At 53.2% G+C, this 15,784-nt stretch overlaps 1 protein-coding gene across 1 annotated transcript in view; it reads right to left on the reverse strand.

Annotated features, from left to right (window-relative positions):
- Cacna1s (calcium voltage-gated channel subunit alpha1 S) overlaps window positions 1-15,784 on the reverse strand; it is a 63,377-nt gene that overhangs the window by 18,996 nt on the left and 28,597 nt on the right. Inside the window, exons 11-25 of the mRNA XM_015483810.2 lie at window positions 15,322-15,547; window positions 14,125-14,332; window positions 13,027-13,147; window positions 12,374-12,488; window positions 11,179-11,272; window positions 10,407-10,476; window positions 7,442-7,574; window positions 6,452-6,581; window positions 5,872-5,931; window positions 4,378-4,484; window positions 3,876-3,963; window positions 3,577-3,684; window positions 1,386-1,438; window positions 962-1,108; window positions 288-489 (exon numbers count right to left, since the gene is read on the reverse strand). Of these exons, the coding sequence (XP_015339296.1) occupies window positions 288-489; window positions 962-1,108; window positions 1,386-1,438; window positions 3,577-3,684; window positions 3,876-3,963; window positions 4,378-4,484; window positions 5,872-5,931; window positions 6,452-6,581; window positions 7,442-7,574; window positions 10,407-10,476; window positions 11,179-11,272; window positions 12,374-12,488; window positions 13,027-13,147; window positions 14,125-14,332; window positions 15,322-15,547 (1,862 nt within the window). The remainder of the gene's footprint in view (window positions 1-287; window positions 490-961; window positions 1,109-1,385; window positions 1,439-3,576; window positions 3,685-3,875; window positions 3,964-4,377; window positions 4,485-5,871; window positions 5,932-6,451; window positions 6,582-7,441; window positions 7,575-10,406; window positions 10,477-11,178; window positions 11,273-12,373; window positions 12,489-13,026; window positions 13,148-14,124; window positions 14,333-15,321; window positions 15,548-15,784) is intronic.

Consider the following 15,784-nt stretch of genomic DNA (forward strand, 5'->3'; position numbering starts at 1 on the left):
AATCCCACTGGGATCCTTGAGGTACCATAGTCAGTTGTAACCATGGCTCTTTCTTAGCCCAGGGGTTCTGAAGGGCTTCCTCTCTCTGAGCATCATGGGGGTTCATGAGAGGATCTCCAGCTTGGTCAACTAGTATGGCTTTAGGTTGGATGTGGTGTGGAGTGCGTGGAGGTTGGGGCTGGGCTGAAGTGGAGGTTCTGGGGTCACTCTTAGGACCCTCTTGACTGGCCAGAGGCTCAGGGCCTGTAGGGGCTCTGTTCTCCATCTCTAGCAGGCAACCCAGGCACCTGGTTCTTGTCCAGCTCGCAGTTCTTGTACTCGGTCTCCCCCTGCTCCTGGAAGGTGACAATGACAAAGCCCACAAAGATGTTCATCATGAAGAAAGCAATGAGGATGATGTAGATGATGAAGAAGATGGCCATCTCCACTCGGTTGTTGTAGATGGGGCCTGTGTCTTCCTTATTTGAATCTATGGCCTTGTACAGCAGCCTTGGGGTGGGCAGAGAGGAGAGGATGAGGGCCTTGGGTCATGAGGCAGCCAGCCACCCAGGAAGGGTAGGAATTACTCCACTGGCCACGGGGAACCTAGGGAACTTTCTGAACAGTCAAGTGATGGGAGAGAAGGAAGGACAGGGCCAGAGCAGGCTGGAACCATCTGGGAATGGTCCTACCCTTCTATGAAATGCTCCATCTATGGCTAATCAATCACTAGGACACCCCTGTGGGCAAGAGAGCATATCCCTTCGGGGGACTGGGCACATTTTGTTGGAGTCTCCTAGTCAGGGACCCTTTGTAGTGACTAGTCAACACAAGTCCTACAAACCATCAAGGAGCTGGTGGGGTTTGCTGAGCATTATCACAGGCCTGAAAGGTGCAGTGGGGGCCATGGGAGAATCACAACTGGCTCCTGGCACTGCCCTGACAGTGCCTGTGTTGGACCTGAGCCTCAGGCCTCACTCACTGGGGCCATCCCTCGAAGGTGGAGACCGTGAAGAGTGACATCATGGCTGAGAGCACGTTGTCAAAGTGGAAGTCGTTGTGTATCCACTGGCGGGGGCGCAGCTCTATCTGTGTGGGATCCCCATCCTTGTACATGTAGTAGTAGCCCCTGGTTCAGGGAGGCCCAGTCACTCCACTGAGTGTGGCTGGGCTTCCTCTGCCCCACCCAAATCTTCTGAGTCCTGAGCAGTTAGTGTACAGGAAAGACACCATTGGACACCCTTTCCCCACAGCTGCCCAAGGAAGGGGGCGTCTATGAACTTGTCTCCTGGGTCTAATAGCTCAGGTCTTCCAGTTCCCAGCCCGAAGGGCCAGCGTGCCCCATATATGAGGTCCCTGCAGCAGGACCCTCCCATGGTGCCCCTCAGCCAGCAGAGCATATGTACCTGCACTCTTCTTCTGTCATCTTGGATAAGTCATTGCAGCTGAAGAACTTCCCCTACATTCAGAAGGAGGGAAAGATGGAGACATGTTGTCATGGAAACAGGAGAGGAAAGTGGGCTACAGAATCATACAGTAAGGCCATCTGGAAGGAGGAGCCTCCCCTTCCTCTCAGAGGGGTGGCCTTGCCCTTGAGGCAGGCCCCCGAAGAGTCTTTCTCCTTCACCATCCTCTGACTCCAGGGCTCTCCCTGGCTTCCCTAGCCAGACCAGCTGCTCTCAAAGATGAGAATCCAGCTCTTTAAGTGAGCATTTGCTGAGGCCCCAAGGAATGGAAATAGGAATGCAGCCCTGGTCCTGCTCTTCCCCTTTGGAGAGGGGAGACAGAGCCCCTCACCTCCCACTGCTGAAGGAGCCCCCTGTGTTCTCCCCAGTGAGCAGCAGGGAAAAGGTCTTCCCCACCTCCCGCCTCCCCTCTCCTGCCATAGGCTGGCCCCAAGGGCCACTGTGGAAACAGGAGCTGCAGAGATGGACCCTAGGTGGGCTCTGATGATTCAACTTGTCCTCAGAGTGGGACAGGGGCCCCTAAGGCCTGAGTAGGAGACTCTGGGGTCCCCATAACATCAACGAGAGCACTTTCTCTTTTTGTCTATGTCACCTTTGGATACCTGCAAAAGATCCGGTTTGAATAGAGGAGTTGGTTCCTAGGTCTGAATGTGGCTCAAATGAAGTTTGAAACCCACAGATTCTCGTTCAGGCCCTCCAAGGCCCAAAGAAGGAAATGCCATCACTGAAGACGCAGGACTCGCTGAAGTCAGCTGCCCTGCCCCTGTGTGTGGCGGGGCTCCCACCACACCCCCTCTTTAGGATTGCTGGAGCAGAGCTTGGGATAACCCGGGGGTGTTGTGGGGGAAAGGTGGGGAGTGGAATAACATGAAATGCATGTGACAGGTTTCCAGAGTAAAATGTGACGTGTGTGACCAGTGTGTCCTATTAGCTGGGCAGGCAGGATCTGAGGGCTTTTGATGAGAGATGAAAGCACAGAAGTTGTGGTATTGAGGTGCCATTGCTCTTGCCCAGAAGGGACATGGCAGCCAAAGGAAGGGCAGCCCCTCCCCCAACATTCCTTTAAAGGCAGTGTCTGGTGGGCTCCTATGTGCCAGGCTGCAGGTGGGGCTCCAGGGGAAGGGATGAGTCTGGCATGGACTCTGCCCTCAGTGGGTCCTGGGACCCCCAAGCCTGACAGAGGAGAAAGGGGGGATAGCCCCTTGCCACGACTGGAGGCAAAGACCACATGGGCTGTCCAAATGTCTAGATGGTGTAGTTTTTTGCCCCTGAAGGTCCTCTAGGAGCCCCACCTTAACTATGTTCACCAAATCCTGTTCCCTGCCCTCAAGGAGGAACATGTGGTTTATCTTGTGACCTCCTCAACCCTAGCAGAGGCCCCGGCCCCATGTATGGGATGACGGACGCTTCGTATGCTGAATGCATAAATACCATTGTGTACCTAAGACTCACTGAGGTTATATAATCATGACTTTTCAAGGACCATGCTTTGGGGACAGGAGTGGGTTGAGTCAGGACAAAGAGTATCAAGGGTCAGTGGAACACTCAGATGTCAGTTTCTGAGTATGGCAGGTGACCTAAGAGCCAGAGGCATCTGGAAGCCAGAGTTTTGTGGGAGGGGACATCTTTGTGGGGCTGATTCCTAGGGAGGAGCTGAGTAGTTGTGTTTACCCAGGAAAAATGAGCCTAGAATAAGGCCAGCTCCAGACATGAAGTGAAGGACAGCCACTCCAGAAGCTCCTGGGAGGCTTGGCTGATGCCAGCTGCCCGGCTGGGTTCATGGGCTGCAGAGCCCTGCTGCACCAACAGAGCTGGAGGTGGTGGGGCGGGGCGGGTGGTGTGTTGTAACCAGGGCCTGGTAGGGTAAGAGGAAGTGGCTGAGGTGGTGAGGGGAAGGAGTGGCCGCAGGGGGAAGAGAAGACATAGGCAACGGTGGCCAGCAGAGCCACAGGCCAGCCATGGGCATCACTTAGGAAACTGGATCTAACCCCCAAACTGTGCATTTAGGGAACATTTGCTTTCACAATTTGGGGCTCCCTCTGCTTGGGAAAGAAACCCATTGGCGCCTTTCATGGCCTGAGAGAGGCCCCAGGTGGGGAGGGGCAAGGCTGCCCAGGCAGGGGGGCCTCACCTTGAAGAGCTGGACCCCAATGCAGGCGAACATGAACTGCAGGAGTGTGGTGACCAGGACGATGTTCCCGATGGTGCGGATGGCCACGAACACACACTGCACCACGTGCTGGGGAGAGAGGGGCCGATGCGGGGCCAGGCCTACACCAACTGCATCCTACTGTCAGCTGGGGGGACAGTTCCCAGGGAAGCATGGCTTCTCCAGCCTCTTCCTTAACCCCCGTTTGGCCAAAGAGATGGACCTGTGCCCCAGCCAGGCTGGACAGAGTTTCTGGAGCCCTGCTGGGGTCCCTCTCTCACCTTCAACCCTTTGGCTCTATTGATAGCTCGGAGGGGTCGGAGCACCCTTAGCACCCTCAGAATCTTCACCACAGAGATGGCGCTGGACCTGGGGGAGGCGCAGGGGGTGGGGCTGAGGGCAGCCTGTTCCAGCCAGTGGGGCCTCCATGCACCTCCTGCCTCTAGCTCTCCACACAGCTGCCATTGGTGGGCCTTGCAGCAGGACACAGGCTTTCTCTGGGTGGCTAGAGGTTCTGTCTCTCCCACCAGGCCAGCAGGGGCTGTGCTCCCCATGGGGAGAATTGGGGGCGGATTTCTCCTCTCTGCCTCCCTTCTCAGTTTCCAGGATAGGGCTTTGCTCACATAGCACTGCCCCTTCAGTTCAGCTGGGGGCAACCAGGAAACCCCCGACCCGCGTCCCTGAGAGACCCTCCTCCTGCAGCATGGGGTGGTATTCCTGCTTCAAAGACCTGGCACAGAGAAAGTTGGGGGCATGCCCAGGGTTGGCCCTTGCCCTGCTCACTCTAGTCCCATGGAGATGAGAGAAACGGCCACCACCAGCAGGTCCAAGATGTTGAAGTAGTTGCGGCAGAAGGAGCCTTTGTGCAGGAAGGCCCCGTAGGTGGTCATCTGAGGGGAGAGAGGCAGTGTCCTGGGTAGTGAGCTTGGGGAGCAGGTCAGACACTTCCCTGCCTTGCCTCCCAAAGAAGGGCTCCTTGCCTCTGTCTGCTCAGGAGGAGTGAGTATAGAGACAGCCTGCCTGCCTGGGAGTCTCTGCCACTCCACTCCCTCCCAAGGCCTAAGCGCACCCTCTGCTCATGGCGGAAGCACCTGACTTGTGCTGGGCTTGCCTCTCTGAGCACAAGCCCTTGACTTCACATACCGTAGGATGTCCAGGCTCCTGCCCTGCGGCCCTCCTCCCTCTGAGGGGCAGGACCCGGATCCTCTCCCCTGGAAAGTTTTCTTGGAATGTTCCTCTGCTCAGGGATTGCTATGCTGGGTTCAACTGCCCTTTGAGGACCCCAGAACTTACCAGCCCCTTCTCTCTGCACCCCCTACCTACCCTCTGCCTTCTCGCTTCCCTCTCGACTTCTTATATTATACTCCCTTAAGGTCCAGTTCAGGGCCCTGTATGATTTTTGTCTTGTCTTCTCAGCTCCAGTAACCAGGTTTTCCCCTGGGTTTATGGAACATCTCAACCCAAAGAGGCCACACTGTCCTCTCCAAGAATGTCCCCAAATCTTACAATGAATTTGCTGCTCTCTGTCCTCTTGGATTTCCCTGGTTTTCTCTTCCTAATGAAGTCCTGTCCAACTTCAAGGCCTAGCTCTTATGCCCCCACCTCCACAAAGTCCTCTTTGACCTTGGGAATCCACTGTCTCTGCTCAATTCATTCAGTAGTTGAGGCCCTGAAATAAGGGCCATCCCACAGTCTGCTCTGATGGCTGCCTCTCCTCTCCTTGTTGGTGAAGGTAAAGGCTGGGATGAGCCCTCCCTCTGCCTGCACCCCCAAAGCCCACTGCACTGTGGTGGCTTCAACTCAGTGTGCCCACTTCAACAAGTGGGCAAGTGGGGATTTGCTATGGATAAGACATGAACAGTGTGTGGCTGCCAGAACCCCAGGCTGGGACAGTGGTCACTCCCCTGGGGACTCTTGGGAAGTCAATAGTAACCAAGGTCTAGGAACAAATTCTAGCTTCCCTGATCTACTCTTAAGCTCAGTGTGCCACAGGCTTCACAGACGCGGGCTGTACTCTGCTGGGGTGGCAGGCCACAGGTTGGTTGTACTTCCTGTCTCCAGCCTTCCCCTGGCTTGTGAGCTGAAGATCTATCCCATTTCCTGGGTCCTGTGAGGCTTTCCTGTGGTGACCTACTTCTTCCTGTTTTCTCCTGCCCCTTAGTCTAGGCCCTGAGTGAGGTCAGCGTAAGAAAATTGGATTCACATCAGGGAGGGTCCCATTCCCTGGCCCAGAGAAGCCCTGAGCCCAGGGCTGGCTGTCCATCAGCCTCTACTTACCTTGAGGACAATCTCCACAGTGAAGACGGAGGTGAAAGCAATGTCAAAATACCCCAGGATCTGGGTATGGGGTGGGGGAGGAGCAGCAGTGAGAGGAGGGATGGAGCAATGATACCACCACCACTAGCACCACCATGACCACTATTACCACCACTACCACCACCACCACCATCACCACCACCACTGTCGCCACCATCACCACCATTACCACCATTCACCACCACCACCATCACCACTATCACCATCACCATCACCACCACCACCACCACTACTGCCGCTACCATCACCACCATTACCACCATTCACCATCATCACTACCATTACTAGCATCATCACCATTACCACCATCACCACCACCACTATCACCACTGTCACCACTACTGTCATCTAAAGCACTCAGTAGCCACAGCCCATCCTACTCCTGTTGTGACAGTACTGTCTAGGAGGGGCGGAGGAGGCAGTCTGGATCTTTAGGAGCTTAAACTAAGAAACATTGCTTTAGCCACAGAGAATATGCACTTGCACTCTGGGCACCAGAAGTGTGGGGATGGCCGATGCCTGGCATGGGGGCTCCTATCACCTGGTTCCGCACAGACTCGGCCCGGATGGGGTCCTCAGCAGCCAGGGCAGCACTGCTGAGCAGGATGAAGAGCAGGATGAAGTTGGTGAACCAAGTGGCATTGACGATGCGGTGGCACAGGACACGGATCCTGGCAGGACAGAGTAGGGAGGCAGGGGTGCTGTGAGCTGCTAGTAGTTTAAGCCCCATCAGCCACTGTCCTGAAGAGGGACAATGGCTCCTCTCCCTTTTCCCCAGGCAGTAGAGAAGGATAGCCTTGCATTTTATGGTACCCTGACTGAACAGGAGGGGATTCTGCCTCCCAGTTAGTTCCTTCTGTCTCTGTCCCATATTCCCATGCAATCCCTCCACCATCTGCCCCTTCTCCCAATGCACCACCACACTGAAGTTTCCCTGCAAAACGGATGGGGCAGGCTGAACTCCATCCATGATGGCAGGCAGGTGACACTCTGTAAGATCTAGAGTCTGTATATCTTTGTGTGTGTGTTTGTGTGTGTGTATGTGTGTGTGTGGTGCTGGGGATCGAACCCAGGGCCTTGTGCATGCAAGGCAAGCACTCTACTAACTGAGCTATATCCCCAGCCCTAGAGTCTATGTATCCTAAAGCTGTAAAATTATGAAGCCAATACAAACTATAGCATTTCTCAGCTCATGCACGGTGATGTCTAAATCTGCTCTTAGCAAGGAGCCAATAAACACGGTTCTTCTAGGTGTAACTGATAGTGGTCACTTATTTTTTAAGTCCTCCTCCCAACCCACCCCCAGTGTTGGGAATCAAACCTAGGGCCTCGCAAGTGCCAGGCAAGCACTCTACCACTGATGCCCACCCCAGCATCCTGAACAGGGCACAAGATGTTAAGCTAAAGGAATGAGCTTCTCTCAGTGTAGCTGTAGGCATGGAGAAATAAGAAAAGGTCTTTTAAGGGCAGAGAATGGCTCTCTCTGGGAGTCCCATGGGTCACCCCACACAGCAGACAAGGGACCACCTACTTATTGGTGGGGCTGAAGATGAAGAAGGAGCTGGCTTCTGGGATGGGCACTGCCTTCTCTTTAAGCTGTAGCTCGGCCAGGGGGCGTGGTCGGGGGCTCACTGGGATTTCAGGCTCATCTTCCTCGTCATCCCCTGTGTGGAGAGGGGGAGATATTAGGGTGTCTTCCCAAACTTTGCTTCATCTTTGGCTTCTGTGCTCAGAGCCCTCCTAGGGGTCCCTGCAGCCAGCAAGCAAAGTGGGTGGCAAGCCAATATGGGACTCTAGGACATTAGCAGGGACTAGCCTAGGTATCTCTCTTGCTCTGCAGGGAGCAGACTTGAGCTGTCAGGGGTCTGTGGGGAGGACCCAGAGTATTCTGGGAGTAGATACAGGAACAGGCCCAGGAGTCTTTGTTGCTGCCCTTTCTGTCTCAATACTGGATCATCAACACCATGAATGCATAGTAGCTGGGGAATGGGGTGAGGGGCTGCTTCAGGAGACTTGAATTCTGTCCTCATTCTGCCATTGACTTGCTGTGCAGTGCTAAACAAATCTGTGCCCTTCCTGAGTTTCAGCTTCCCAATTTGTTCTTTTTATTATTATTATTATTTTCTTTTTCATGGTGCTGGGGATTGAACTTAGGGCCTGGCACACGCTAGGCAAGTGTTCTGCCACTGAGCTACATCCCCCAGGGGCTTTCCAATTTGTGGAATTGGCCTGTAATCCCAGTGACTTGGGAGGCTGAAGCAGGAGGATCACAAGTCCAAAGCCAACCTCAGCAACTTAGCGAGGCTCTAAGCAACTCAGTGAGACCCCGTCTCAAAATGAAAAATCAAAAGGGCTGGGGATGTGGCACAGTGGATTCAATCCTCAGGACCAAAAATCGAAATAACAAAAAATAACAACAACAAAAAAATTTGTGAAATTGACAAGGGGCAGGAAAGTTGTTAAAATAAATGGAGTCGTTGGTCTCTCTCCTGGGATTCTAAAAATAATAATTTGAGAGAGGAACTTCCTGCATGTAAAAAAAAAAAAAAAAGCAACCAACATTTCTTGAGCTGCAGCCCAACCTCAGGACCAGGGCAGGAAATGGGGTGGAGGAGGGAGGGAGGGAGAGGAGGATACAGACACTGACAACACATCCAAGGTCTCACGGCCTCTAGGGGGGAACTGAGGGCCTGAAGTCCTCTGCTCCAGGGCAGGAGTCCCAGGGATGGTGCTGGGGCTGTGCTAAGCAGGGAGAGTGCTGGAAGAGGGGTTCCCTCACCCTCCACCTTCTCTCTTCTCCCACCGGCCCTGGCAGAGACCCTCAGTGCAACTCGGTGAGACCCTGATTCTGGATTCTGGTCTCCCCATTGAAGACGCCTGAGGGTTCTCATCCATTCAAATCCCATTCTGTCTCCCCTCCATTCCTGAGAAACTAGAGAGAACTCTTGCTTCTTCCTCTGAATGTGTGTCCTAACCTGACATTTCCTGTCCTGACTGGACTGGCAAGGACCCCAGGGGCACACTTTCTGCTTAATTATAGAGACCTATTAATTCTTAGAGTTGGCATCTGGTAGCATCTTTGCCTCCTCTCCCTTCTAATTCTCTTTTCTGTTGTCTGTGCCCAACTTATTTCCTTTAGTGTACGTATCTTTTGTTGTAGGCCATTTCAAATTCTTTTTAAAATCAATTAATTAATTATTTTGGTACAAGAGATTGAACCCAGGGGCGCTTAACCACTGAGCTACATCCCTAGCCCTTTTTATTTTTTTATTTTGAGACAAGGTCTCCCTAAGTTGCTTAGGGCCTTGCTAAGTTGCTGGCTTTGAACTTGGGTCCTGACTCCAGAGCCCCTGAGATCGCAGGTGCCCAGCTTGAATTATTTTTAGAAAGAAGGTAGATATAAACACAATCCCTCCTCTTGCTAAGACCTCTCCTCCAAACACCCAGCCCACTCTCCCTGCCCTCCTTCTCCTCTGCAGTTCCCCTCAACTTTCCTACGTCAGCCAGTCTCCACCCGCTCTCTAGCCACCCCCTTCTAATAGATGACACCTGTGAGGTGAGACAACTCCAGATGAATTATTCTAAAACTCCAATCTTCATTTCTGGTAGATACTGGAAGAACATTTTATCAGTCTTACTATACCATCTCCATTCAACCCACATTTCATTTCTCAAAATCCTTGCATATATTCATTCATTCATTTTACTGAGCACCTACTCTGTGTCAAACACTGTGCCACCCAGAACACAAAACTTCCCCATGGAGCTTAGAGTTATTGGAGCAGATGGTCATTGGCTGATTCCACAAAGGGACAAAAAATTGCCCCCATGACCCAGTGCTCTATAGGACCCATGAGTGAGCTGAGCAAAGCCTGGGAGCTTTTGGATACCAGAACTCTTCCAGGTAGACTTTTAGGATTAATCCAGCCTGATTCAGCTTCCTCCATGTGTCTTCTCCTTGCTCCAGATGGATAGGATTTCTGGTTATGTGCATTTAGATGCTCAAAGCTCATCCATAGCTGTGTGTAATCCCCCCTTCCCATCCCCCCTTCATCTTTCCTTTTGGATTCCACACAGTGCCAGTCATGGTGAGTGATCTGCTCCATCCCCACATGGATGGGTGTGTATGCTCTCATTGAGGGTCCACTCTGTGTGACTACTAGGAAGGTCATATGTACCCACCAGTCTCTGTGCTTTCAAAACCAGGTCCTCAGCACTGAAGCATGCATTCAACACTCAACAAAAACTTGCAGAGGTAAACACAAATAAGATGTGTGAATTTTTCTACTGTGTGTGTTGTAGGGAGAGATGAGCTGGCAGATAGATGGCTTATTTGCAAGCTTGGGTAAGGAAGGGACGTCTCCCTGGTCCTGACCTCCACATGGAGGAGTTCGAGTAGGGGACATACAAAATATTGCCCATGGGGAAAAGGTGGCACCAGCATATGCCCCTTTAATCCCATCACCCTGCTCCAGCCTAGGCTCGAAGATCCTCACCTGGGAAGTCCGCTGAGGGGTAGGGATCCTTCACCTCATTGACATTAGATTCAAACTCATCAATTTTCAGCTGCAGGAAGGAACATAATAAAGAAGATGGCAAAGCACAGCTGCAGTTGCATGTCCTGAGCACGTGCTGGGGACCAGGGTAGCATTCAACCTCCATAATCCTCTGTAGCCTGAGGGACAGGCGATACTGTGGTCATCCCTGTCTTACAGACCAGAGCCCAGGCCCAGCAAGGTCAGACAACTTGCCCTGCCTCCATGAGACACAGTCAAGGCCCACGCTCGTCCCAGCCTGTGTCCTCTGTTGGGTTCAACAGTGGAGATGGGCTCCCCAGACCAGGCTCCCCAGCCCCTCTGAGCCCAGTTCCCTGACTCCTTGAACTCCATTTCCTTAGTCTCTGGGAATGTCAAGTCATGCCAAGGCTGAAACGGGCAGGGCAGGACTGGTGGGGCGTCAGTCCAGGCCTCTCAGTAGGCATGGGTGTCTTAGGGAGGTGGAAACCTCTTGCTCTAGGGCAGGAAGCTGGAACTGTGAGGAAGCCTGGTTCCCTGATTGGAAGGCCCTGGCCTCTCAGTACAGGATTCCATGGAGCCGATGCATCCACCAGCCCTCCCCCCAACAGAATGCAGGGGAGCCCTCACCTGGCAGACAACCTCTCTTCCATCTCCCCTTCCTGCCCCACCAATGCCCTGAGGCGTGGAGGAAACCAGGGGGCTTTCAGAACCCCGCCACGTAGCCTGTAAAGCACCTCATATGAGGTCTCACCTTGGCGGTGGTGGGAATGCCCTCACCCTTGGGTTTCTGCTCCAACTTCTTGGCCATCATGGTCTTCTCTTCCTCTGACTTATCTGGGAGACCCCTGGGTTGGAAAACCAAGGAAACCCGAGGTGGAGTCCCAACCAGACAGTTGTCAGGGGTCTTCTCAGTCTGACAATTCCCTCGGAAGGATCCCACACCAAGGGTTCAGGGGGTCTCTGTGCAGGAAGGTGAAGGACTGGCTACCAAGTGGGATGGTGGTGGACCTGGGCAAACCCTTTCTCTGATGAGAGGCCATGATCCACAGCTCAGGCTTGAGGCTCACTGGTCAGCTACATTCAGTGTTTGTTGATAGTGAATAGGTGGAAAGTGGCTTTGTACTTAGTTCATACAAAATTCATGGAAGTGGTTTGTCCAAGATGGTTTTAAGCTTTCTAAATGTCTGGACTCTACTGCTGGTCTCTCTTTCCCCTTCTCTTCCCATGTTTTGTCCACAGGAATGGGCACTCCATTCCAGCAGGCATGGGCATTGGGAGAAGCAGCGCTCCATCCAGAACCTAGTTACTCCAGTGTGGCCCTCCAGTGACAGGCAGGGTTGACACCACCTTGGAGCTTGCTGGAAATGCAGAACCTTGACCCACCCAACCTGGTTCAGACCAGTTGAAACAGAATCTGAATTTTAACAAAATTCCCAGGTGGTACATTTGTAGTTTGAGTTTGAGAAATGCTGTCTAGACCAGTCCTACTTCCACCCCCAGAAGAGAGTCCCAGGCTACAGAGAGTGACATGACATCCCAAATGGAGAGACCTCAGGAGGTCCAGAGAAGCCAACGCCCACTTCACAGATGGAAGGTGCCTGAGGTTCAGTAAAGGACGACTCCCTCCAAGAGGTACAGTGACTCAGTAGTAGGGCTGGGAGGAGAAATCCCAGAAGCCCTCATGCGGGTCACCTGGTCCAATGCACCAGGTTCTGCCATCACATCTCCTGAGGCCTGTGTAGAAGGCCATCCCGCCTCTAGTCCTGCCCCCAAAATGACTCCCAGGACTGCAGCAACCCTGGCTGTCCTAGTTGTAGGAGTGGGCCTATGGGAGAGGCCACGTGGCCCCTCATCATTTGGCTCCAGGAAAACCCCCCTCTCCCGGATGGAGGCCACAACCGGGGCCCATCACTCCAGCTCCCTCCTGCTGAAGACACAGAACTCACTTGGACATCTTCCTGCGTTTCCTCTCCTCGGCCTTGGCCTTCTGGGCAGAAGTCAGGCTCTCCGCCTCAGCCAGGTTGTCCACAGCAATGGCCAGGAAGACGTTGAGCAGTATGTCTGAGAGAGCCGAGCTAAAGAACCTTGGGTTGGGGTGAAAGGAAGCCTCTGCCTGTGTTGACAGGACCTAACGCCCGCTGGGGTAGTGGAATGTCCCTTGCTAGAGAGGGTGTGAGCTCAGGGACACAGGTCAGGGCCCTCAGAGAAGCCTAGCTGCAGAGAGTATCCATGAGGGGTTCTGAATCCACCGCGGCCTTTAAATCCTATCCATTTCCCGCCATAACCGATTTCAGCTCCTGCACCAGACTACTACATGGGGACCACCATCTGTATTGCTCCTCAGCTAAACCCTGTGCTTCCTCCCACCTGCTCCAGGCTGGTTGGGGTCAGTTTCTCCCCATGACCAATCATTCCTGCCATGGTCCTCAAACCTTTCTATTGGGAGGAATCATCCCATAGCCACACCTGCCCTTGCTTTGTCCTATCCCCCCACTTCATGAGCTAGGACCTCCCCTCCAGCCAAAGGGCCTGGCTGCCTTGTAAGTGGGCACTCTTGACCCCTCCCTAAGTTCTCTGCACCCTGCACCCAAGGGGATACAGTTGCCACAGACGAAAAGGATGATGAAATAAATACACACAAGCACGCCGGGGTAGGACGGCCCCCCATAGGCCATGATCCCGTTGTACATCACAGAGTTCCAGTCCTCCCCTGTCAGGACCTAGGGGGAGAGGGAGGAACGAGGAGATGAGAGGGTGGGCATGCAGACCTGAGAGCCTTCCGTAGGGACTGCATTATTCAAAAGGCCTCTTCTGGCTCCATCATTCTCCCTAATCTGTCCTCTTTATCCCAGGGCACAGATGACTGGTCCCTGCCCTCCCCATCGCCTCTCTTAATAGCATCTCATCCAGTTCTGCAGGGCCAGGGAATTTGATGAAGGGGTCCCTTTCCCAGTTTTGTTCCCAACCTCCAGGCTAAACTGGATGGCACCAGCCAGGCCCCCTGTCATCTCAGAAATGGTGTAAAATAGCAGGTCCCTTGAAAGCCATGATGTCTGACCAGCCAGTGGGGTGAATGGAAGAAAGAGAAAGTGTAGCCATCCAAAAGACCAACTGCTTGTCACACACCACCCTCTTGCTGGTACAACAGGAGGTGTTACCTAAGAGGTACCAGCTATAACTGAAAGGACTAGCTCTGTTCCTAGGCTAGCTCTGTGGGAGGCAGTGGCTCTAAGGGCTTCTCACTGGATTTCAGACACACTCCCTTTGGTGGCTCCTGGGGAACAGGTGGCAGAGCCATGCCTCCTGAGTGAGCAATGTTTCATGCATCCCTCGGGCTTTCCCAGGGTGGGCAGGGAGTACCTGACATGTCTGGCTTTGTCCTCAGAGAAACGAGCTGCACGCCTCTGAACTCCCAGCGCACCCTAACTCTAGTCACTCATCATCTGTTATCCTACCTACCTCTCTGCAAGGACCAGGGACCAAGAAATATCAGACAGATTGGGCCCAGCCCCACTGAGGACACAGGCCAGCAGGCATGATAGTGGCAAGAAGTACAGGCGATGGGGGAGACCAGAGGAGGACACCAGGAGATTCAAAAGGGATTCCCAGAGAAGGTGGTGCCTGTCCTGATCTTTACGGACAGGAAGCAGGATTCAGTAACTGCACAGGAAGAGAGACGTGCAGACGGACGGCCTACCTGGAAGACGCTGATGAGGGCCTGGGGGAAGTTGTCAAAGTTGCTGCGCCGCACCTCGGTGTCTTCGAAGTCGTACCTTCCCCCAAAGAGCTGCATGCCCAGCAGGGCGAAGATGATGATGAAGAGGAAGAGCAGCAGCAGCAGGGAGGCGATGGAGCGGATGGAGTTGAGCAGGGATGCCACCAGGTTGCTCAGCGATGTCCAGTACCTGAGGGAGAAGTGCACCAGGTGGGGAGGAGGCAGAGTCCTCTCACCAGCACTCCCAAGGGGGGTGGGTGGGTTTGGGGGAATGGCTTGGAGTGATGGGATGCCAGGGGGCCAGAAGCCCTGAATTCCCAGCACATGAGCACTGGCTCTTTGCCACAGAGCCCTTATCTCAGTTTGTATTCCATACTCCTCAGGAGAGCTGTGAATTAACTTCTGATGCCATCACTAGGCTAGAAACCTGGTAAGAGTAGGAACCAATCCTCTCTTGGGCAATCGACTATGTGGCCTGTGCTTAGCACAAAACACAGCTCCCACATTAGAGCTCGGCAGCACCCCCTTATCTGAAGTTTCAGTTGCCTGTGGTTAAGTGCAGATGGTACTGAATCCTATATATATATATATAGTACAATAAGACATTTTCAGAAAGGGAGAGAAATACCATAGTCACATAGATTTTGTTACAATATACTATTATAATTGTTCTATTTTATGCGTTGTTGTCGTTACTCTCTTACTGTCTAATTTGTAAGTGACTTTATCACAGGCATAGTATGTATGGGCTCCATGCTATCCAGTTTCAAGTGTCCACTGTGGATGTCTCGGGACACATCCTCAGCTGATAAGGGAGAACTACTGGAAACGGACCCATGTTCTTTCTCCTCCGCCTTCTGATGCCTGCTCTTATTCTCTTCTTTCTTGTTTCCTCCCTCTCCTTTCCCTACTCTTTTCCCTTTCCTTCTCCATCTCATCCTCCTTTCCTTTTTTCACCCTCTTGTTCTCTTTTCTAGGGTCCCACTTCCTTGCCCTGCCAAAGACCATGGCGAGAAAAAAACAGAGAAAGGAGCTCCGAGTGGGGAGAGTGGCTTCTCTTCCCCAGAGGGAGGTTAGTCCAGGAGAGAGGGAAGTCCCCCGCAAGGAACCACTTGTGAACTTGGAAATGAGATGGGTGTTGACCCGTGGCCGCCCAGAGCCCCAGCCCGCAGTGCTCACTTTGTGATCTTGAAGATCCTCAGAAGGCGGATGCAGCGGAGCACGGAGATGCCCAGGGGCGACATGGCGCCCGACTCCACCAGCAGGATCTCCAGGATGCCACTGCACACCACAAAGCAGTCGAAGCGGTTGAAGATGGACATGAAGTACTGGCGCAGGCCCAGCCCGTACATCTTCATCAGCATCTCGATGGTGAACAGGGACAGCAGCACCCGGTTGGCGACATCTGCAGGCAGGCACCACAGCCTCCCAACGTGCTCCTTCCCATCTCCATCTCCAGTCCTTTGCCCTGGACGGAGCCTCCACCCACACACCCTCCCCAGGTTTCCAAGGCACGATGGTTTTTTACCCTTCAAAACTCAGTAAAACCTGGTGAATTTTGCCTACTGAAGGAAACCTAGTCTAAATTTCCAACAAGCTAAGTCGTACCATATATAACAGGAAGATAATTTCATTATTTTTA

The sequence above is a fragment of the Marmota marmota genome, unplaced genomic scaffold (assembly GCF_001458135.2).
Source record: "Marmota marmota marmota unplaced genomic scaffold, marMar, whole genome shotgun sequence".
NCBI classification, from domain to species: domain Eukaryota; kingdom Metazoa; phylum Chordata; class Mammalia; order Rodentia; family Sciuridae; genus Marmota; species Marmota marmota.